This window comes from Cervus canadensis, chromosome 7 (assembly GCF_019320065.1).
Source record: "Cervus canadensis isolate Bull #8, Minnesota chromosome 7, ASM1932006v1, whole genome shotgun sequence".
NCBI lineage: Eukaryota > Metazoa > Chordata > Mammalia > Artiodactyla > Cervidae > Cervus > Cervus canadensis.
The window spans coordinates 8959300-8982616 of NC_057392.1; the positions used below are offsets into that span (position 1 = coordinate 8959300).

A 23317-nucleotide genomic window follows, 5' to 3' on the forward strand; every position below is an offset into this window, starting at 1 on the left:
AGGCACTGGGTCCTGGCTGGTTCATGTTAATCCTTTCAACTCCCTTGGGAGCACCATAAGTATCCACAAGCCATCCTCTGGCCTCCTCTCTGGCTTCTTCATTGCCTTATGATCCTGCCTGCAGCTTTTGAGTTTTTTTTTTCCTAGTCTTTTCCTCTTAGTAATCCTCCCGCCCTTCCCTTACCTCAGTCAGTCAGCCACATCTTAAGTCATCAAACAAATATTTGTACTTCAGGATGCCAATTTGCACTGTAGTCACTCCTGCTGCATTGAGGACTGGCTACTCTTAAATCCACACTCTTCTCCTTGGCCACACATGATTAGTGATTTAAAGTATCTCTTTTTCCACAAACTCAGTCCCAGGAAAATGGCTTTCCTCACTTTTGGTGGGATGCATTTCTGATGCAGTCAGGCAGGGCAGGGGTTTCCTCTCTGAAGGGAGAAGTATGGGCTGGGGGCAGCAGGCTGGTAAGAGATGGGTCACGGAAGGAAGGTGAGTGACGCTGGAGGTGTGTGTCAGGCTGTCGCATCTGCACCTAGTTCAGCTGAGAGTGAGGGACCATGGAAGGTGTTTCCAGGGAGAGGAGAGCAGAGAACTGGAAGCTGGTGACTGAAAGATTCTGCCTGACCTTCTGCCATAGTCAAAAGAGCAAACATTCTAAGGAATAAAGGATAGAAACCAGAATGCGAGAGGTTAAGAGTGAGGAGGGGGGGATGGGAGAAAAACTTTGTCTTTCAGTTTGATCGTCAGTGAGCTAGGGAGAGAGAGAACTTGACAACGCTCTGAATCAGGAAGGTTTTCCAGGAAAAGATGATATAAGCATGAGTGAGGAGGAAAGATGAAACAGGCAAGAAGGGGAGGGGCTGATCAGCAGGGGTGGCCAGACAAGAGGGGGCAGGGTCCTCAGAGCCCTGGTAGAGAGGCTGGTCTTGGACAGGTGAGAGGGAGGGAATCTTGTTCTGCAGAGAGTAGACTGTTGATGGGCTGAGGAGAGATTCTGAGAGGGCTTAGGGATGATGGGATCCCTCAGTAGAACAGGAAAAACAATGAGAGTGAGTTTTGACCATGTTGGAGAGTGGGGCTATTTGGGATCCTCGTATGTGGAAAGATACAGAATGAGCCAGAGATTGATAATGTGTGATGGGGTCCTGGGAAGAGGTAATTGAGCTGAAGTCATGGAATGTCATGCCTTAATTTTGAATACAAGTTCATTCTTACTTATTTATTTAATAGTTAAAACTGGGTGTAGCTAGCAACTCAACAATCCATGGTCTTGCATCTCCTCCCTTCTGACCTTTGCCTTGTAGTATCAGCCCCTCTCTGGAGCTTCCTTCCCTCCAGCCAGCCTCCCTTACTGCTTTATCTGTCAGTGATCTGTCTGTTTCACAATACAAGTGGCTTCTAAAGATGGAATAAACACCCCAGTTCTACTCTGACACCCACTTTCTATTTCTTTCTGCAAATGGAGATAATTAATTGAATTGCTTTTCACAATTCAATTTCAAGGTCTTCACAGGCCTTGCAGTTTCCTGCAAATTTATCCCCATCTCCCTGTCCATGAGGTATTTGTTTCAGAGATGCAAAACCCTGGTTTCCTTTCTTCAACAAACTCACATCAGGGCCACTCCTTGGGGCCACTGATTAGTCTAACCTTTTATTTCTTTCTTTGCCTTTTTTTTTTTTTAAATCAAGTAGAGGTCCCATAATATCTAGAATGCAAAATTTCTATAATTCCTATTTGAACCAATTATCTATTAGAAACAAGGATTTAGCTGATATCATCTTCAGGGGTGAAAGGATGTCATTTATAATTATATTTATATTCTGAGATTATTATAATTATTATAGTTCTGTAATTATATTTTGACATGCATTGTTTTTTAAGAGTGCACCCCAGAACCTCTCAACACAAATGCAGAGAAAGGATATTTGTAATTTAAAGGCAATATATACGTTACGGCGCTGACTGAGACTCTGACTTCTCAAAGGAAAAATTAACCAAGTTGATAATGAAATTATAGTAACTCCTGATAAACTTTTTCGATGGTAAGAAAATATTCACCATCCTACCTAGCCCCAGGTATGTGCAGGCAAGAGCAAGTCACACGCACATACCTGCACACGATTACTTTCCTGCTTGAGAAATATTGTCTCCTCTAGTACCACGAGCCACAGCCCCTTTGTTCTCATGACCCGCTTCCTCACTGGCGATTCCTTTGACCAGAGTGTAAAATCTTGGATGTTCTCCCCTAGATCTACATAGCCCTCTTTGACACGGGGCCAGCTTCTCCTCTTACACCTCTGATGGCAGCCAGTTCTGCGAGGGTCCTGCCCCGCGCCCAACTCCGAGGTCCCTCCTGGCCGCGGTGAAAGCAGCAGCCGGCTCCCGGCCTCACCTGCGCCCACGCCTACCTGGCAGGCCCAGGATGGTGAGGTAGGGCCGGCACTCGGTGAAGCCCGAGCTCTGCTGCACGCAGCTGCGCCAGAGCCCTTCGTACTGGAACACGGCGGTGACCGGGTTGTCGTATAGGTCCTGGGTGCTCCACATGTCCATCTCCGTGGCAACGATGCAGCCGGCCAGGCCCAGGATGGACAGCAGGAAGCCCACCATTTGGCATCTGGTGGTGGACATGGCCCGGCTCCCCGTCCTCCCGCCCGGCTGCCGCCTGCGTCCTGCCGTGCTCCCGGGGAGCTGCTCTGATCAGATGCTTTTCCTCGGCCCTCTGTGTTTGTTCACAGTGTTTTCCTTAGATAGTTCAGTTTCACTCTTGGTTCAAGGACATTATTTTTTCATTTGTTAGGGAAGCAGCCCCAAGAGGCACTTGTCTGGGGAGCGGCAGAGGCTGGGTTGGTTTGAGGGCGCGGCAGTCTGAGTGGACCCCCGCCCCACCCCGGCTCGGGGTCTGCCCCCAGGGAAGAAGCGCGGCTAAGACTCACGTTCCTCCACCCCCATCCACACACACAAGCCTTCCTTGAGGCCCTGTTCATCATGGGAAACCAGTTCGACTGACCTCACTTAAAAAACATGGCCCCAGAAATCTCCGTCTCACACCAGACATTTTCTCTTCACAACTCGTAAACCACCGTTACACTGACATCTTTCCATTTTGATCTTACAGAAATGGGTAGAGCAGGTATTAATTATTCCCACCCATAGTTTTGGGGAGGAGGGGGTGGTGAGTCTAGCAAGGTACAAAGAAGTTAAGGTACTTGCCCCCGTGCCTTGCACCACAGCTGCTTAATTTAAAAGATGGCAAAGGTGGAAGTCCTATCTCAACTTCTAGTCTGGGACTCTTTCTCTGTTTCCATATGGAGTGACTGGGGCAGGCAGAGTTGTCCCCACTCTTGAGAACAGGTGGCCAGATCCTACAGCTATACTCTGGGTCTGCAGGAATTGGATCTAGGATGGGAAGAAGCAGGGCGTTGTGGTGACAGACATCTCACCCTTTCATTCTTGCTGCAGGAACCATATGAAGACCATGTGGCACGCAGACACAGAAGTTCCACAGAAGGCCATGAGGAGGAAACAGGCAGGCTGGACCAGAGACCCTGACCTGGTTACTGAGAGGCCTAGCATCTGCTCCTGACCCTGTCCCTAACATGCTGCGTGCTGGGTGATTGGGGCAAATGGCTCCACTTATGTGGGTCATGGTGTTTTCATCTGTAACATGGACAGGGTAAGCCGAAACACTTCAGAACCCTTTCAGGTGTCATATCCTGTTCTCTTCTACATTTTGCAAAAGAATCTTTACTACAGTTGGTCAAAATGTCAGGAATTATAGAATCACCAAAACAGAGACTTGGCCAGAGATCAGCTGGTGTGTTTTGTCTTCATAATTTGATTTCAGAATTACATTAGAGAATTGATGGACCTGCTACTTCCTGTGGGTGGTGTGTGTCTGGTGTCTGAAGTCAGACACATTTTAGCGAGATGTTCCTCGAATCTGGATGTCAAGGCCCTGGTACACACCCACACACACCTATACCCCAATCTCTAGCCTATATACATTCTCCAGGAAACAAGCCTGTGCATCTGGACATTTCAATGTTATCTTGGGTGCACCCAGTCACCACTCCCATGGCTTTATTCCCAGCAAACACAGAAAGCAGATATGCAAAGTCTCCCCTCTGATTTGAATGGAGGCAACACTCCCCTCAACCGCACACCTTGCTTTAGGTTCTGTGATCAGGGTTTGCGCGGTAAGAAGAATGAGCCAGAAAACCCCCAAAGAAGAGAGTAGGCAAGAGTTATATGACTTAGGTGAAGTCCTGTTGGTGGCTCTGTAACTCCTGAACTGAGCTACAAGGCCAAGTCTAAAAGGTGGGGAGGGGGCAGCTAGAAGAAGTGACTCTGGTCTCTGCTGATGGACAGGGATTGACCAGTTAGATTGGAAAGTGTTGGAATAATTCAGGAAAGATTCTGCCACTGTTTCTGTGGACAGAGCTCATTTCACTCTCATTTCAATTAAAAGGCTTTTTATTCACAAAGAGATTTATGAGAGTTTGGTTTCCAGTTGTTCATTTTATGACATTTGTTTACACCCTCACCTCCATCATTGACCACCCAAATGTAGATTGAAAATGGCAAAATTAAAAAGAAAAGGTTATTATAGTTATCTAGTATCATTCATGACAGTTTCTCCTCTCACTTCCCTATGAAAATGTTTTTATGCAAAATTTCAAGACAGAATAAAAAGATATTCAGGTAACAATGAATTAAGCTTTCTTTCTTGTTTGAAATGGTGACAGTGACTTTATATTTTTGGAGGAAAGAAAAGTTAGTTTTAAAGGATAAAGTAAATCTCCCTCTACTTAGGCAAACTACTGAATGAGTAGAGAGGGATTCTAAGTGTACACACTTTAAAAAGTATGAAATAAGTATACGTTTACGTGCGTGCAAGCTCAGTCGTGTCCATCTCTTTGTGACTCCTTGGCTCCTTTGTCCATATAATTTTCCAGCCCAGAATTCTGGAGTGGGTTGCCAAGTATTAACATGCTTTAAAACATGTGGAAAATGGGATTTTTCACTTCCTGGTGAGTTTTCTGTGCTCTAGAATGAATGGACTGCTGCTTTAGCAGTCACTGCTAAAGAGTAATTGGGGGTCCACAGAGGAACATCTGGCTTCCTTGTTTATGGCAATGGGCTTTGTTAAAATATATTAAATGCATCTCTAATGATAATGACAGTTTATGGTCTGATTATGATAGTATATAATAATAATGATAACAATCATTATTAACAATAATGATAACAATCAATTAACATGATCTCCTTGTGTTTAACAATAATGGGTCTGTTTCAACTTTGTTTAATCACTTTTACAATGGAGCAAAAAATTTTGCTGATTTCTTGAGGGGAATCCTCCCTATATTCAACTTTAAATATGGTTCTGGTGTTGCCATTTCAGGTTGTACATTTTCAGGAGCTTATGTTATTTTACTGATATTGGAGAAAACATTTCCCCTAACTTTTCTTTACCTTGTTATAGGAATATTAATAATATCTATGCTAACTAGGCAAAATGGCAGTCAAATATCAATATAAAATATTATAGCTATGAATATGGGAGGAGTTAAATTAGTGTTATTAGCAAGACAAATGATTGATATATCCATTGATTCTTTTCTTTTAAAATATTAACACACTTTATAGTCTTAACTTCTGACTCCACCTTTTGGTGCTCATAATAGAAAACTTAGAAGCGGGAAAATGTTAACAAATCTTACTCATAATTTTAAACCCTAGACAAAATATATGGCATACTTTCTTTTTAATCTATTCTCTGTATATATTTTTTACATAATTAAGAGATCATACAATTTAATGTTTTTCTCTTTTCACTTAATTGCATACATATACAATTAAAGTACTTTAAACATTGTTTAATATATTTAATCTTAAATATTTAATCTATGAGTATGTTAGTATTTCATTATATAGAAATGCTGGACTTCCCTGGTGGCTCAGACAGTAAAGAATCTGCCTTCAATGCAGGAAATCCTGGTTTGATCCCTGGGTCGGGAAGATCACCTGGAGAAGTGAATGGCTACTCACTTCCAATATTCTTGCCTGGAGAATTACATTGACTGAGTAGCCTGATGGGCTACAGTCCATGGGATCACAAAGAGTCAGAAGAGTCGGACACCACTGAGCGGCTAACCCTTTCACTTTCATACAGAAGTGCAACTATTCACCAAAACAGCATCTATTCTTAGATAATTAAACTTTACCCCTCCCCCAGTTTTTTGTTTGTATGAAAAACAATGTTAATGATGAACGTTTTTCACATGACTCTTTTGCCAGCATTTCTGATTACCCTTTTAGGGCAGATTCCTAAGAGAGGCATTAAGATGTCAAAGGGTATGAGGCTTTAAAAAAATCTGTTTAAAAAAAAATCTTTTTTATGTAGAGGCAGACTTTTTTTCTATGAATTTTATTCCTAGTAAACAGCATTTGAAGCATTAACAGCATTTGAAAGATCTTGTCTCACTGAAACCCTTACCTGCTTTGTGAATTTGTTGTTATACATGATTGCACGTTTAAATTTGCATTACTTTGATTATTAATGAGCTTGAAACTATTTTTTAAACACATATTTGTGGAGTGTTTGTTTTTCTTTTTCATGAATTATCAGTTTGTACTTCTTCCTCATACATTTACTGGAATTCGGCATTTTTTCTATCAACTTACATGAATTATTTGTTAAGGATCTTAATATAGTGTTATGATTACTAAAAAGATCTTTTCACATTGAATATTTGCTTGTTAATTTTTTTTGTGGTTTTAGAAAAATACTGTGTTTTCCATTTATATGTTCACAGTACCTGGCACATAATAGGTGCTTAATAAAAATCTGTTAAATGATGTAGTAAAATGAGTGCTCTTTTCTATGCTTAGGAATTTATTTTCCACTTAGAAATGATACTAGAATTATTTTAGAATTTTAGAAAATTTAAAAGTGTTTTGTGTATCTTTATATTTAATTAATCTGGAAACTATTTTGGTTTGTAGTTTATGATTCATTTTTTTCCCTCAAAAAAGCTAATCAATAATTTTTACAGCATTTATTAAATAACTTTCCCTTTCCTCATGCTTTGTAAAACCTCCTCTACCTATATTAAATTCACATATATGTCTTCCTAATTTTAAACTTTGCTCCATTGACCTGTGTCTATCTTTGGGACAAAGTACACTTTTAATTATCACAGCTTTAGAATTTGGTTAAATATCTGGCAGAGTTAACTCTCTACTTTTCTATTAATATTATCCTTAAAAAAACATTTAAAAATTAATTTCATCTGCTTCTTCTTATAGATAACTACTTTGCCATGCTCCCAAGGGAAAACTGTCACTAGCATTTTGATTAGAATTCTTGTAATATTATTCTTACAGGCTTAGGCTCTGCAAAACATCTGCCTGGGTTGGAATTCTCAACTGCCACTTATTATCACAATGTCAATGGGAAAATTCTATAGCCCTTTTGTGCTTCAGTTTCCTCATCTATAAAATGGAGATAATATCACCACTTACCTCATAGAGTTGTGAAAATTAAAGTAAGTATAAGGTAATTTATGTAAATTTATATAATCACCAAATTAGATTTAAAATATAAATTAACATATGCTAATTTCTCAAACCAATGCCTAGGGCACAGCAAGGTCTCAATGTGTTTTATTATTATTATAATACAATTAGTTAAATATAGTATTTATTATACATTAATTAGAAAGAAATTCACATTTTTATAATATCCCTATCTAGGATCCTGTAGTATATATTCCTTTTTAATTGATGTTTAAATTTTCCTTAGTAAACTTCCTTTTTCATTTTATTCTTGCCTAACATTTAAAGATATTATTCCAAGTGTTTAACACATAACACTGTAGTGTGTTGCCTCACAAAGAAATTTAAGTTATTTTAATTCTCTTAATACACTACACTCTCTCATGCCACTGTGTCTTTTCCAATAATATTTCCCTCTTTCTGAAAAACTTTTTACCTCTTTGTCTTTCTGGGTAACTCATACATGTCATAACTAAGTAACTCAGCTCAGCTGTCGTTTCCTTTGGGAAGTCTTCCCTTCCCTCATGTCTACATCCTGTACCATATGAGGCACTGACTATGCTTTATAACAGTGGTTCTTAACTGGGGCCTCTTTTGCCTCCAGGGGATATGTGACAAGTCTGAAGACATTTTTGCTGTCTCAACTAGGGAGGGAAAGGTGCTGCTACTCCCATCTAGTGGGTGGAGGCCAGGGATCCTGCTAAATATTCTGTAATGTGGAGAATAGCACCCTACAAAAGGAATTATATGGCTTAAAGTATCAATACTGCCTAGGTTGAGAAACTTTGCAATGCAATGGTGTGTTTATCCTCTGTCTCTCTTTTAGATTTGTGAGCCTTTCCCCGTGTGCAGACAGCTTGGGACATAGTAGGTACTCAACAAATGCTTGTTGAATACATAAATGTTCTTTCTAGTGTCATGATTTCTGTGTTACTGAGTTTTAAAATTTTTTACTTTTATTTTTTTGTGTGTGTTACAGTTATTTCCTTATTACTTCTGTGTATATGGGAAGACCAAAGGCTTTACTCTTCCTTCCTATCCCTGCCCAGAGGGGACCTTGTCTAAACTCGGTCAGTCCAGGAGAGGGTGGCTGCCAGTTTTGGTTTTAGTGAGATGACTTTGTCTAGGAAGGTTGACTGTCAGTCCAGAACCTCACGTTTCTCTGGAGGGTTCAGTTGTGCTTGACTTCTTCCCTCTGAGCCTAAGTATCTGTGTTTGCATTCTTGGGAGTGTGTAGCTTCTCCATGGAAATTAAAAAATTCTGTGCTTTCATTTCAATGACAATGGAAAAAAGTTAAAGCAAGTATGTTCCAGACCCTCAGGCTGGCCACTTATGGTCTAGGTTTATGTTGGTATGTATGATCATGTTTATACCACGAGTCAGTGAAGTGAAAGCCTTAACTGATCCATGAACAAAGGGTTCATTCTAGCTCAAATAGAAATGGAGTCAGGGGAATTTCCCCCACCTTGTGGCACTGGTGCTATGACTCAGACACCTGTGCCCCAGTGGTCAATTCTGCAGGAACTTCACCAACAAGTACTGCACGTCCTATTTTGCACAAACCTGATTGCAACAATTAGTGGTGGGTGGCACAGTGGTAAAGAATCTCCTGCCAATGCAGGAGACATAGGAGATTTGGGTTTGACCCCCTGGGTCGGGAAGATCCCCTGGAGTATGAAATAGCAACCCACTCCCTGGTGGCTCGGATGGTAAAAAATCTGCCTTCAAAGCAGGACACCTGGGTTCGATCCCCGGGTCGGGAAAATCCCCTGGAGAAGGGAATGGCAACCCACTCCAGTATTCTTGCCTGGGAAATTCCACGGACAGAGGAGCCTGACTTGCTACAATCCGTGGGGACACAGAGTCAGACATGACTGAGTCCCCACAGTTGCAAATACACAGCGGAGAACTTTTCCTCCCCAGATCCCAGAAATAATCAGGTCAATAGTCTTAGAGCCACATTTCAGAAGCACCGCATCCCAACCTCACCTCAAATGAACAAAACCATTGCAAAAAGCATCACATCACAGATGCCTCATCACTGCGGATAAGAGAGGACAATTCCCTGATGAAGTGGTGGCTAAGGGTGAGAGATAGGAGTACCATGAATTTATTAATACCACTTTGTAAAACAAACTCATGTGAATAGAGAATCTGCATTAATAATACTAAAGTCAAAGCTTTGAGAGAGGTAAAATACAAAATTGAACTGTATCTTTGTCCTATTAAACTCCAAGTGAAAACCAATAATATCCCTAACACCAAATGAATGTTGACATTTGGGTTTATTTAGTGGTATTTACATTACAATTGCAAATGTAGTTTTGGTTCCTTGTATAAAATTTATGTGCATTAGGAATTTAAATCTGTTGTTATACATGTCCATGTTAAAGTGATGTAAAATGAGTATAATTGAAATCAATATTGAAGGGCTGCAAGAATTTTTTTCTTTTAAAACAGATTTCTACAAAATTCTTTTTGAAGAATACTTCTCTGAACTATCTAGTGGTAGAATCTTCACATATGTACACACACAAAGGTTCTAAGAGAAGGCCCTAAAACAGTTTCAGTACGGCCCCAGTTAAGCTCTGTTAATGTGGGCAAGTCACTTTGACTCTCTGAGTCTCCATGTCTTTACTTGCAAAATAAACATGGGGCGGTGGGGGGGTGGTTGTTGACAGCTGTTGTTACTCTAGGACGCCCCCAAGACTGCAGCCTAAGTCTTAGCTAAGAGGTGAGGCTAGGAAGGTGCTTTTGCACTGGGGATTTCTGCTTTGTGTCTGAGAGCCATGGGGCTCCCTGTGAGGGCTGTGAGCTGGGACTTGGGTTCAGGTAGGACATAGTCTGAGCCCTAGCTCTATCTGCATGTGACCTTGGGCAAGTTACCCCAGTTCAGTTTCCTTGTTTCTAAAAGTGTGGTAATGATAGCATCAAGTTCATGGACGGGGTGGCTTGTAGAGATTACACAAAGTACTTCAAGGCAATTGTTGGCTCAAGTGCTAGTGCCTGGTCTGCCATTGTTGTTTGCGATTTATGAAGCTGTAGGACCCCTCAGGTGTCACTTGGGTGCTCTGCCTCAGTCTGACTCTCTCCTTCAGGGCCTCTAGCTCTGTGTGGACCCAGGCCCATGAACCGAGGTCTCTGAGAGAGCAGGGGCATTTTGCATTTGAGTTGAGGGTGAATTCCAAGGGCAGATGGTTAGACCTGGAGCTCAGGAGGGGTCAGCAGGACATAGAGACATGGGAGTGGCTCACCTTTCTCCAGTCCCTGGAGGAGGGAGATCCCACTGAATCAGTCACTGGTCACCCAGGGATCTGGCTTATGTTCTTATTTGTATATAGGCCATTCCTCTCCTAGCCTGGCATTCAGTGCTCTCCACCATCGTCTCCATATAAATCCTCTCTTCCTACCAAGGTCATTCCTTCATTTTCTCCTGAGTAAGCCTCAGGTGGAAGTACCTTCATGCCTTTGCCCATGTTGTTTTTCCTACTGTGATGCTGCACCTCTAATTCATAACTACCTTTCAAGGGTCACCTGTAGGATTTCCTTCCCACTGGGTCTCTTCCTGAGCAAGTCATCTTTCTCTCATCTCCTGCAGCACTAGCCCTCTATTTTCCTTACTTGTCTCCTTATCATACCACCCTGGTGTGCACTTTCACATTTTGGGAATGCCAGGCCCACAGAATCCTGAGGCTGTTCTGAGCTCTCCATCCCCAAGTGTGGAATATATGAAAGACCGAATCACTGTGAGACAGAGTCTTCACCTTGTAACTTCTGTGCAGGCCTAAGTCTTGGCTCTGCAACCCAGTGGGAAATTCCTGGAGTGAAATCCTAGTATCTATTTCTGATCCTCCTTACTGTGCCCACCTTACATCATTGTCTCTCTCCAGACTTTGATGAATATTTATGAAAGGAAAAAAGAACTAAGAAATAAAAATAAGTGTATTTTTTGTCTTACTCTGATACCTGAGTGAAAGACACTTTTGACAATCTCTGCTCTTGAGGTTTGAAGTTTTCTTTGTTAACATGACCCATCTGTGAAGCAAACAAATCCTTATTCTGCTAATAGGCCAGCCTGCACTTCACAGCTGTCATTCCTTTGTCCTGCATGGCTGAGCGCACTTTCTACAAGGTTGCTTTGTGCAGAGAGAACCCAGAAGCTGGTTCCATGTGATCAATACATTTTGGAGGTCAGGAGACGCAGACAAGGGGCGGGCCCATCTGGTGTCCCCCAGAGAAACATAGCACCCAGTTCTTTTCCTCTGTCCACTTTCTGTTGCTGCTCTGTGCATAGGTGCCCTGGAACCTGGGACCAGGCACAGAGGGCTGGAGATGGAACTCCATTCAGGAGATTCACCATCCCCAACTCAGGGAGACAGGATCTGGGACTAAAGGAAGGAAGTGGCTATGACCTGGGCCTTCTGAGTCCTGAGCCTGTGGGTGATTGAGACTTGTGTGCAGTGGAGTTATTTAAAAAATGTGCCGGTTGGGTACCACCTAGTTAGGGATACAGGAGCCCTACCAGCTCCAAGAAGCTCCCTGTCCCTGTTTGCTGCACTTCCTGTTTCCACCTCCGTGGTGGGGATTGTTGCTCCTCCCTCCCCAGTGGTCCCTTGGCGGTGACCCAGGCAGAGGTGGCTGTATCCTGTTCAGCTCTGTCTGCCCCCACATCTTGTCAGGTACCAGTCCTTACCTGGCAGCCCCAGCAGGGTGAAGTACCCCCGGCACTCGGTGAAGCCAGAGCTCTCTCGGACGCAGGAGCGCCACAGCCCTTGGTAGTTGAACACAGCTGTCACTGGGTTGTTGTACAGATCCTGGGTGCTCCACTGGTCCATGCAGGTGGCGGTGATGACGCCTGCAATCCCGAGCAGTGAAACCACAAACCCCAAGCCCTGGCAGGCGGTCACGGACATGGTGGGGTGCAGAGCTGACACGGAGTACCACTCGACAGGGGGACAGTCAAGTTATGAGAGTGCTGAGTGTCAGGATGGAGCTTTCTTAGAGAGGCTGGCGCACACGTCACCGTGGACCATGTAAGGAGGTGGGGACTCAACAGTGCCACCTGGGCCCGCCCCGCGCCTTTATCTTCCCAAGTGAGATAATTTCCACAACATGGTACCAAGAGCCATTTGTTTTCCACCATATGTACACTCTACTCACTGTTTACCTTTTGAGGGAGTTTCTTTCCTGATTAGCCAGGCTCCCCTCTGTGGAGGATAAAGCAGGAGCAGAGGGCACTGCCTTTAGGACCCAGCAGGTTGGCTGAGGAGGGCTCCCGGTGGCTAAGCCACACAATACTTGGAGATGCCAAAGGAATGGATTTATATCTGAATCACTTTTCTGCACAGCATAATTAACAACATTGTAAATCAGCTCTACATCAAATAAAACAGTGATTGGAGATGAAAGGGCTTTATCCGTGTGGCTCTCCCAAGGTACTGCTGCTGCTTTACTTAAAAACCTAGGTAAGGCAGGTTATGGGGCAGCATGAAATACAGCTGATTCTTCTTAACCACTGTTATTGCAGTCTATACAGTTACCAGGAACACTGAATTAGCGAATACGGAATCATTGCCCCCTGAAGGAATACAGAGTTCAGTTCCTGTGAGCCTCAGGTCATATTTTATCAATCGGTCAATACATAACTTTGTTTTATGGGGGTTTCTGCTTAAAGACACCTTATTTAATGTACATTGTTGATTCATTAACATTGAACTCATGACCAATAGCACTAGAACTCGTGCCTAAACAAAGTTCATCTAATATATCCTTTTCTCTGTAAAGCACATCCCAGTCTTCTTGTGCTTGGGAGCCCTAGCCAGCACTTCAGTACTATGCTTGGGCCATTTTAAATAAAGAAATCACCAACAAAAAGCACAAAGATCCATTTTAAATAAAGAAATCACCAATAAAAAGCACAAAGATATGAATAAAATGGCACTAAAAATATTGCAAGAAGGGCATTTGTTTATGGGAGGAGCTGAAACAGAAAGGCAAAACATTGTCTTGTTCCACCTCACCTAGGAGCATACACATCCTACCACCCACATTTTCTGCCCTATGCTTACATACATGTCCAGTGATGACTGAGGAAGCACCTTGAACACTGATTAAAATCCATTTTAGGAAGCAGGTGAATGGGCAAGTATGAATCTGCAAAGAATCAAATATAGTTATTTGATAGAACTGGGTAGTGAATGGGGTCAAGCTATTTGTAGCTTTTGTGGCACTGACCCTGCCTTCAGCCCAAAGACCACAGGGGAGGGAAGATGGCAGAGGAAAGTTTCAGGAAGGCACTGGGCTCTGGAGCCAATAGCCTGGGTTCATCCTCATGGCACTGCTGACTAGCTGTTAGAGGCAACAGCTACATCACTTCACTTCTCCTAGCCTCATTGTGTTCATCTGTAAAATCACATAATAATAATGATTATCTCCCTGGGTTGATTGTAGCTTAAATGTGGAACCCTAAACTCAGAAAACAGCAAATAGTAGTACGGCAGACTGATGGCAACATAATTAAAAGCTTTAGTGATTGACTAGTCACTTTCACATTGTGTTTCTTCACATTGATGAGAAACTAGACCCTAGTCATCCACACAAAGTATCTCTAGAGAAGTTTAAATTTTTTTTGGTCCAACAATCATTTCCACATACTTTGAACTTGGATTCAATTCTCAACTCTTTCTCCAACTCACAGGACTATATTATACATTGTTGGCTAACACCTCTTTGCCTCAGGTCCCCCATTATTAAAGTAAAGGGTTTGTAATGTATAGAAACATTGAATCAATATGTTGTGTACCAGGAAAAAAATAAAGTAAAAGATTTGGAACATTGCAGAAATAGAAAGCTAATGATGGGTAAGTAGGAGATTAAATACAGCTAAAGTCAGCATCCATAAACAAAAAGATAGACCTGAGAAAAGTACACAAAATACAGACACAAATAAAGAGATGGAAAGCATGAAATGGCAGTAAGAGGCATAGAGGATAGAATGAGAAGTTCCAACATACAATTGGAGTACTGAAGGAAGAGAATCAAGAGAATGAAAGAAGGACATTATTAGATAGGTTATTGGCTAAGAATTTTCTGCAATATCTGAATGTATTGTATATTGCAAAAAACACCAAAGAAAAAGAGGAAAACATTTAAAAAACCTGAAAGAAAAGAATTACAGCCATTGTATCAACTGCACCAGTAGAAACCAGAGGTAACAGAATTATATCTTTAAAAGTTGAGAATAAAAATAGCTATCAACCTCAAGACAATGAGAAGATAGACCACAAATGGAGAGAAAGTATTTGCCAAAGAAAAATACCTTCCAAACTACATTTTATCCAAAAAACTTTTGGGTCAAAGACTCATCCCAAATATATAGAGAACTCTTTGACAGTTGGCATTAAGGAAATGAAAAACCTGATATAAAAATGAGCAAAAGATCAAAGAGCTCTTCATCAAAGAAATTATACCAATGGAAATTAAGCATTTGAAAAGATGCTCAACATCTTATGTCATTAGGGAATTACAAATTAAAACAACAACAAGGAAAAATATATGAGTAGAACTACACATACTGTGATGAGATGACACATCTTGCAACATTTCTAATAATGATCATGTACGAGGCAATAAAATCAATCTCAAATTTAAGCATCAAAAACAGTGAGATCCTACTATCTACTTGCTAGATTGTCTAAAATTCAAAACCCTAACACCAAATTCTAGTGAGGATGTGGGTGTGGAGCAACAGTACTCTCATTTACTGCTGGTGATAATGCAGAGTAGTACAGCCATTTTTGGAAGACACTTTGGTGCTTCCTTGGTAGCTCAGAGAGTGAAGAATGTACAACATCAAGAGTGTACTCTATGTAAACTACAGACTTTGGGTGAGAACGATGTGTCAGTGTAGATTCATTGATTATAATAAGATATACCATTCTAGTGCCGAATGTTGGCAGTTGGGGAGGCTGTGCATGTGTGGGGCAGGGCTTACATGGGAACTCTCTCAATCTTGCTGTGAGCCTAGAACTGCTCTAAAACATAAAATCTATTTTTAATAAAAGGGCTGAGCTCCATCTTTGGGTTGATATCTGACTGGAGAAAGAACAGCTTTGGAAGGGTGGAGCAGAGAACAAGACTTCAATAGGGGCAGGGAGCTGGAATGAGAGACGCCCATGAAAATGTAAAATTCCTGGGAATTCTGAAAAATTCTGGAGTGAGCAGTAGACTTTCTCAAGGTGTAGAATAAGAGCCCAAACAATCTCATGCAGGTCTTCAGGGACAGGGGAGACCCTAGGGGAGATCTCATTTGCATGACAAGCAGAAGGAGCAGGGACCATATCCTAGTGATGTGCTCAGTCAGGGAGGGGGAAAGAAGTCAGAACACACTCAAACTCTTGGTAATGGAGTGATTGTGAGGCTTGAATTGGGCAGAGAGAATTCTGACTCAAAATGTCCATCAGTGACTGCGAGGCTGGTTCCTTTTAGCTCTGACCCTCTGGCTGCCAGATACACATCTTAAGCCCTATGACCAAGAGAACACTTCTTATATCCAAATTTCTGTCCATGGGGTCAGTGGTCAAGGATTTTTAAAAAATTTGTAGGAGACGTCCCTGGTAGTGCAGTGGATAAGAATCCGCCTGCCAATGCAGGGTACATGGGTTCGATCCCTGGTCAGAGAAGATCCCACATGCCTCAGAGCAACTAAGCCCCTGTGCCACAAATACTGAAGCCCGTGTGCCTAGAGCCCATGCTCTGCAACGAGAGAAGCCACTGCAATGAGAAACCAGTGCACTGCAACCAAGAGTAGTCCCTGCTCTCTGTAACTAGAGAAAGCCTGTACAAAGCAATGAAGACCAGCTCAAACAAAAAATAAATAAAAACAAAAAACTTCTGGGATTTTTTTCCCCACCAAATCTAGGAATTGCAAGCAAAGCAATCTCAGTATATATGCTAACGTATGAAGAAGCTCATGTCCTAACTTTAACATTGTGGGATTTTGCTTACACCATTTTACCAAAATTGAGCCTCTGTTCCCCAGAGAAATGAGGAACATTTCTTATCCACACTAGAGGAATGCTTTGAAAAATAGCAGGCTGACTACAACAACATCCAGAGATCTTTGTCACTGAATGTGAGCTCTGAAAAAACAAATTCAAATTTTCCAAAGTGAGAGAGCCAACCTGCTCTTTCCACATGAAAGGTCTACCACAGATTCTGTAGGAGAAACTTAGCATTTCCTTGTCATAAGCTTATGCCCCTGAGTTAGTTATGACTCAGAATGACCACTGAAGCCTGAGTTTCAGCCTCATGTGGATGTTCAAAGGACAGGACTCAGCCACGCAGTGACTCATTTCCATTTGGTTTGGCTTGTGGGAGTAACAAGATAATACTCCCTTGACTGTGGCGGGGGGCAGGAGGCAGAATAAGCAACTCAAGTACGTCACCCCATTTGAGTTTCAAGAGTCAATTCTAAAACCAATAAGCAAGGCTGATCAATATACTGCCCAGAATTCATCAGTTTTCTAGACCTGGCTATGTTTTTGAGTCCCAGTTGGAGTGACTAATTGTATATAGATTTTTAATAAAAAATATATCTCATATATCTGGAAAATAATTTGAACAGGATGCATCATTTCAGGCTAGATAAGAAAACACAACAACCCAAAACCTATGGGACACAGTAAAAGCGGTGCTAAGGGGAAGGTTCATAGCAATACAAGCCTACCTCAAGAAACAAGAGAAAAGTCAAACAAATAACCTAACTCTACACCTAAAGCAACTAGAAAAGGAAGAAATGAAGAACCCCAGGGTTAGTAGAAGGAAAGAAATCATAAAAATTAGAGCAGAAATAAATGAAAAAGAAACAAAGGAGATCATAGCAAAAATCAACAAAGCTAAAAGCTGGTCTTTGGAAGATAAATAAAATAGACAAACCATTAGCCAGACTCATCAAGAAAAAAGGGGAGAAGAATCAAATCAACAGAATTAGAAATGAAAATGGAGAAATCACAACAGACAACACAGAAATACAAAGGATCATAAGAGACTACTATCAGCAACCATATGCCAATGAAATGGACAACTTAAAAGAAATGGACAAATTCTTAGAAAATTATAACTTTCCAAAACTGAACCAGGAAGAAATAGAAAATCTTAGCAGACCCATCACAAGCACGGAAATCAAAACTGTAAACAGAAATCTTCCAGCAAACAGAAGTCCAGGACCAGAAAGCTTCACAGCTGAATTCTACCAAAAATTTAGAGAAGAGCTAACACCTATCCTATTCATATGCTTCCAGAAAATTGCAGAGGAAGGTAAACTTCCAACCGCATTCTATGAGGCCACCATCACCCTAATACCAAAACCAGACAGAGATGCCACAAAAAAAGAAAATTACAGGCCAATATCACTGATGAACATAGATGCAAAAATACTTAACAAAATTCTAGCAGACAGAATCCAACAACATATTAAAAAGATCATACATCATGATCAAGTGGGCTTTATCCCAGGGATGCAAGGAATCTTGAATATTCGCAAATCACTCAATGTGATACACCACATTAACAGATTGAAAAATAAAAATCATATGATTATCTCAATAGATGCAGAGAAAGCCTTTGACAAAATTCAACATCCATTTATGATAAAAAAAAAAAACCCTCCAGAAAGCAGGAATAGAAGGAACATACCTCAACATAATAAAAGCCATATATGATAAACCCACAGCAAACATTATCCTCAATGGTGAAAAATTGAAAACATTTCCCCTAAAGTCAGCAAAAAGACAAGGGTGCCTACTCTCACCACTACTATTCAACATAGTTTTGGAAGTTTTAGCCACAGCAGTCAGAGCAGAAAAAGAAATAAAAGGAATCCAGATAGGAAAAGAAGAAGTAAAACTCTCACTGTTTGCAGATGACATGATCCTCTACATAGAAAACACTAAGACTCCACCAGAAAATTACTAAAGCTAATTAATGAACACAGTAAAGTTTCAGGATATAAAATTAACACACAGAAATCCCTTGCATTCCTATACACTAACAATGAGAAAACAGGAAGAGAAATTAAGGAAACAATTCCATTCACCATTGCAATGAAAGGAAGAAAATACTTAGGAATAAAGCTACCTAAAGAAATAAAAGACCTATATATAGAAAGCTATAAAACACTGAAGAAAGAAATCAAAGATGACACAAATAGATGGAGAAATATACCATGTTCATGAATCAGAAGAATCAATATAGTGAAAATGAGTATACTACCCAAAGCAATCTATAGATTCAATGCAATCCCTATCAAGCTACCAACGGTATTCTTCAGAGAACTAGAAAAAATAATTTCACAATTTGTTTGGAAATACCAAAAAACCTCAAATAGCCAAAGCAATCTTGAGAAAGAAGAATGGAACTGGAGGAATCAACCTGCCTGACTTCAAGCTATACTACAAAACAACAGTCATCGAGACAGTATGGTACTGGCACAATGACAGACATATGGATCAACAGAACAAAATAGAAAGCCCAGAGATAAATCCACATAGCTATGGACACCTTGTCTTTGACAAAGGAGGCAAGAATATACAATGGAGAAAAGGCAATCTCTTTAACAAGTGGTGCTGAGAAAACTGGTCAACCACTTGTAAAACAATGAAACTAGAACACTTTCTAACACCATACACAAAAAGGAACTCAAAATGGATTAAAGATCTAAATGTAAGACCAGAAACTATAAAACTCCTAGAGGAGAACATAGGCAAAACACTCTCCGACATAAATCACAGCAGGATCCTCTATGACCCACCTCCCAGAGTAATGGAAATAAAAGCAAAAATAAACAAATGGGACCTAATTAAACTTAAAAGCTTTTGCACAATGAAGGAAGCTATAAGCAAGGTGAAAAGACAGCTTTCAGCATGGGAGAATATGATAGCAAATGAAGCAACTGACAAAGAATTAATCTCAAAAATATACAAGCAACTCATGCAGCTCAATTCCAGAAAAATAAATGACCCAATCAAAAAATGGGCCAAAGAACTAAACAGACATTTCTCCAAAGAAGACATACAGATGGTTAACAAACACATGAAAAGATGCTCAACATCACTCATTATCAGAGAAATGCAAATCAAAACCTCAATGAGGTACCATCTCTTGCCAGTCAGAATGGCTGCTATCAAAAAGTCTACAAGCAATAAATGCTGGAGAGGGTGTGAGAAAAAGGGACCCTCTTACACTGTTGGTGGTAATGAAAACTAATACAGCCACTATGGAGAACAGTGTGGAGATTACTTAAAAACTGGAAATAGAACTGCCATACAACCCAGCAATCCCACTGCTGGGCATACACACTGAGGAAACCAGAATTGAAAGAGACACATGTACCCCAATGTTCATCACAGCCCTGTTTACAATAGCCAGGACATGGAAGCAACCTAAATGTCCATCGGCAGATGAATGGATAAGAAAACTATGGTACATATACACAATGGAATATTACTAAGCCATTAAAAAGAATGCATTTGAAGCAGTTCTAAAGAGGTGGATGAAACTGGAGCCTATTATACAGAGTGAAGTAAGTCAGAAAGAAAAACACCAATACAGTATATTAATGTGTATATATGGAATTTAGAAAGATGGTAATGATGATTACCATGTTCGAGACAGCATATTACAATATGCAAGACAGCAAAAGAGTTACAAATGTAAAGAACAGTCTTTTGGATTCTGTGGGAGATGGCAAGGGTGGGATGATTTGAGAGGGTAGCGTTGAAATGTATATATTATCATATATGAAGTGGATCACCAGTTCAGGTTCAATGCATGAGACAGGGTGCTCAGGTCTGGTGCACTGGGATGACCCTGGGGAATGGGATGGGGAGGGAGGTAGGAGGGGGTTTCTGGATGGGGAACACACGTATGCCTGTGGCTGATTCACATAGATGTATGGCAAAAACCACTACAATATTGTAAAGTAATTAGCCTCCAATTAAAAAAAAAAAAAAAGAATTAGGTCCTTATTAGTTTGCCAAGCAGCGTTTTAGTTGGGAAACGCAAATCTTGCTTCCTTTGATGATAAAGTAAAATGCAGCAGGAACATGGATATGTCCATAAGGACCATATTTTTCCTGTTGGCAGCAACACACTGATATCAAGAAGTCTCCTGAAATATAGGAAACAATTTTAGGCAAGATTCTAGGACAGAATTAGCCCTTGGTGCCAGTGTGATGACATCATAGATGATCCTCAGAGCCCCCTGCCCTCACCCATCTCACTTTCTCATTGATGCTCAGTGCCCCAGGTTCCTCAAGCTCACTCCTGGCTCTAAAATTTGCTGTTAGGAAAGAGATGTATGAAGACATGATGATTGAATGGCAAAGCTTAGTTTGTAACCTTGTCTGGACTCTCTGTATTTTGCCCCATGAATCAACTTCTCTCCACCTGAAAAACAAATAAAACATTGCGTGTTTGCTAGTAGTTTGGTGATATCCAGACTTTGGGTTGTATGAATGAGTAAATTTTCATGTAAAGGATACCAGGACACAAAGGAAATCACCAAATTTTTATTTTTCCCAGTAAGGACAATAACTAATTATTATGATTATCAACATTTGTAAGAGAAGAATATTTTGATATAAAAAATACAGAAAAACACAATCTCAGAGTAAAGGACAGTAATATAAAGGACAATAAAGGACAACTAGAAAAAAATATATATATAATTTGCATATATGTTTTACATTGTCCTTACTTTTCCCTTTGTTTCTTTTTAGATGGGAAACCATCATCAGGGACCAGCATGGCCGTAGAAGCCTAGAGCCAGAGGACTGGGTGTTGACTTATAGCCAGGGAGATGTGCACTGTTAAGGCTTGTTGGAGGTGGGAAATGCCAGAATATAAGGACCAGAAGCATGATTCTTGAGTGGGAGTTTTGGTGGTCCTGAAGGGAGGTGCCAGCTTTGGAGGAGATACAGATGGGCAAAGATGGGAGATCTTGAGGTCTCAGGATTATTTGATTGAGGGTGCAGGGACTGAGGTCTACAGTGTGTCTGATAAAAAAAGTCATTATCATCAGGTGTGGAAAAGAGAAAAGCAATGAAAAAAGTCTATAAGGACAGTGCCTATGACCTTACAAGGACTTATTTAGAATGTTCTATGGACAAAGAGTAAGGAACATCATTGATACATTGATTGATTTTATGTGACATATTTGATTCATTCATGGACACATTTGCTTAAAAAGCAATTGCTGAATCAGGTAGTACACTAAGCACTGAGAATCTGGAAATAAATTAGAATCAGTTCTTGTTCCCAGATGTGCAAAATTACTTATAAATTATATATGTGCTACAATATTTACTTATTATGTTGCAAAACATAACCTCACATAATGAAAGGAGGATAATACAAAGTGATTGTAAACAGAAGATCTGAAATAATCTATTCCTATATCTCAGTGTAATGTTTTGTCTGTCCCCGCACTGTATGTCTTCCTATTTTGAAATTAGTGACCAAATCAGCTGTGAGCAAGTTGAGAGAGAGACTGTTGGATCAGAGCAACGATGGTTTTGCAGAGAGGAGTATTTCTACAAGTCTGAGGAACAGACACAAGGCTAAAAGAGAGTAGTCCAAGTTCTTTAGGATTAAAGAAATAAAAGGGGGAAAGAGTGAATAAAAATGAAATGAAGCAAAAAGAAGAGAGAATGTAGCTTGGAACTGGGGGGAAAGTAGAGTGATCAAGAAATTTGTTGAATGACCTTTGAGACAGAGCCTATCAACAGAAAAGGAACTTGAAATTCTAGACGGAGTTGATCAGGCTTATTTGACTGCTCACCCAGCTAAGTGAGCAGCGTGAGGTTGGGTGTGTGATTTACCCATCCAGACTCACACTGTAATACAGTGATGATGATGGTTGAGTTCAACCAAAAATGATGGGGCAGGAAGTTCTCCCATGAGACCTGAAAGAGGGAAAATCCAGAAATCTCCAGGGAGGACCTTGCACTGCTTCTGTTATATGGGTTGCAAGGCACTGTGGCTCAACATTAGCTTTTAGAATCATCTGATACCAGCACTGGAGTCACCAGTCATCCTATTTTGCTTGGGACTGGTCCAGTTGTATTACTGAAAGTCCCAGGTCTTGGGAAACCCCACAGTTTTGGGTAAACTGGCACAGCTGTTCTCCCTAAGTCAGAGCATCTTGCTCACACTTTTGGGGAATAACTTCTTACGCCTTTCAATCCATTAGGTTCCAGTGGAGTAGTTTCCTCTCTAGAAGTGGACATGTGACTGAAGCTGGTCAGTCAGTAATTTTCACCTCCTTGACTGCAATGATTGTATCATGGATGGGCATAAAATACAAACCAGGTCAGAGATTCGATTTGGGGCATTTTGTTGGGCCAAAGGGATTGTTTTCACTTGGGTCCATTGGCATTGAGTCTGATGAACACTTGAAGATGCTAGAACCAATTATTGAATAAATTATTGAACACATAACTTTAGAGAAAAGTCAAAAGTAGAGGTAGTGAGAGATACTGATGAACTATGTCTATGAACTATGATACTATGAACTACGGGACTATGTCTGAGCCCCTCTACCAGATCTTGTCTAAAGAGAGTTTACACTTAAAGTTTTCAGTTACATAAGCCAATAAATCTCTCTACCCCCACCATGTCAGCCCACCCTCTGTGGGCTGACAATTAAGCCAATTTGAATTAGGTTTTTCTAACTTTTAACTGAGAGAGTCTT

General features: G+C 40.8%; 1 protein-coding gene across 2 annotated transcripts in view; it reads right to left on the bottom strand.

Annotated features, from left to right (window-relative positions):
• The window catches only part of CLDN18 (claudin 18), a 28179-nt gene extending 15638 nt beyond the window's left edge, over positions 1-12541 (bottom strand). The window contains exon 1 of one of the 2 annotated variants that reach the window (XM_043474321.1): positions 12260-12541. In XM_043474321.1, the coding sequence (XP_043330256.1) occupies positions 12260-12479 (220 nt within the window). In that variant the 5' untranslated portion in view covers positions 12480-12541. Of the gene's footprint in view, positions 1-2413; positions 2761-12259 lie in introns of those variants that run through there. The other variant, XM_043474320.1, reaches the window with a different exon arrangement.
• Between the last annotated feature and the right edge of the window lie 10776 nt (positions 12542-23317).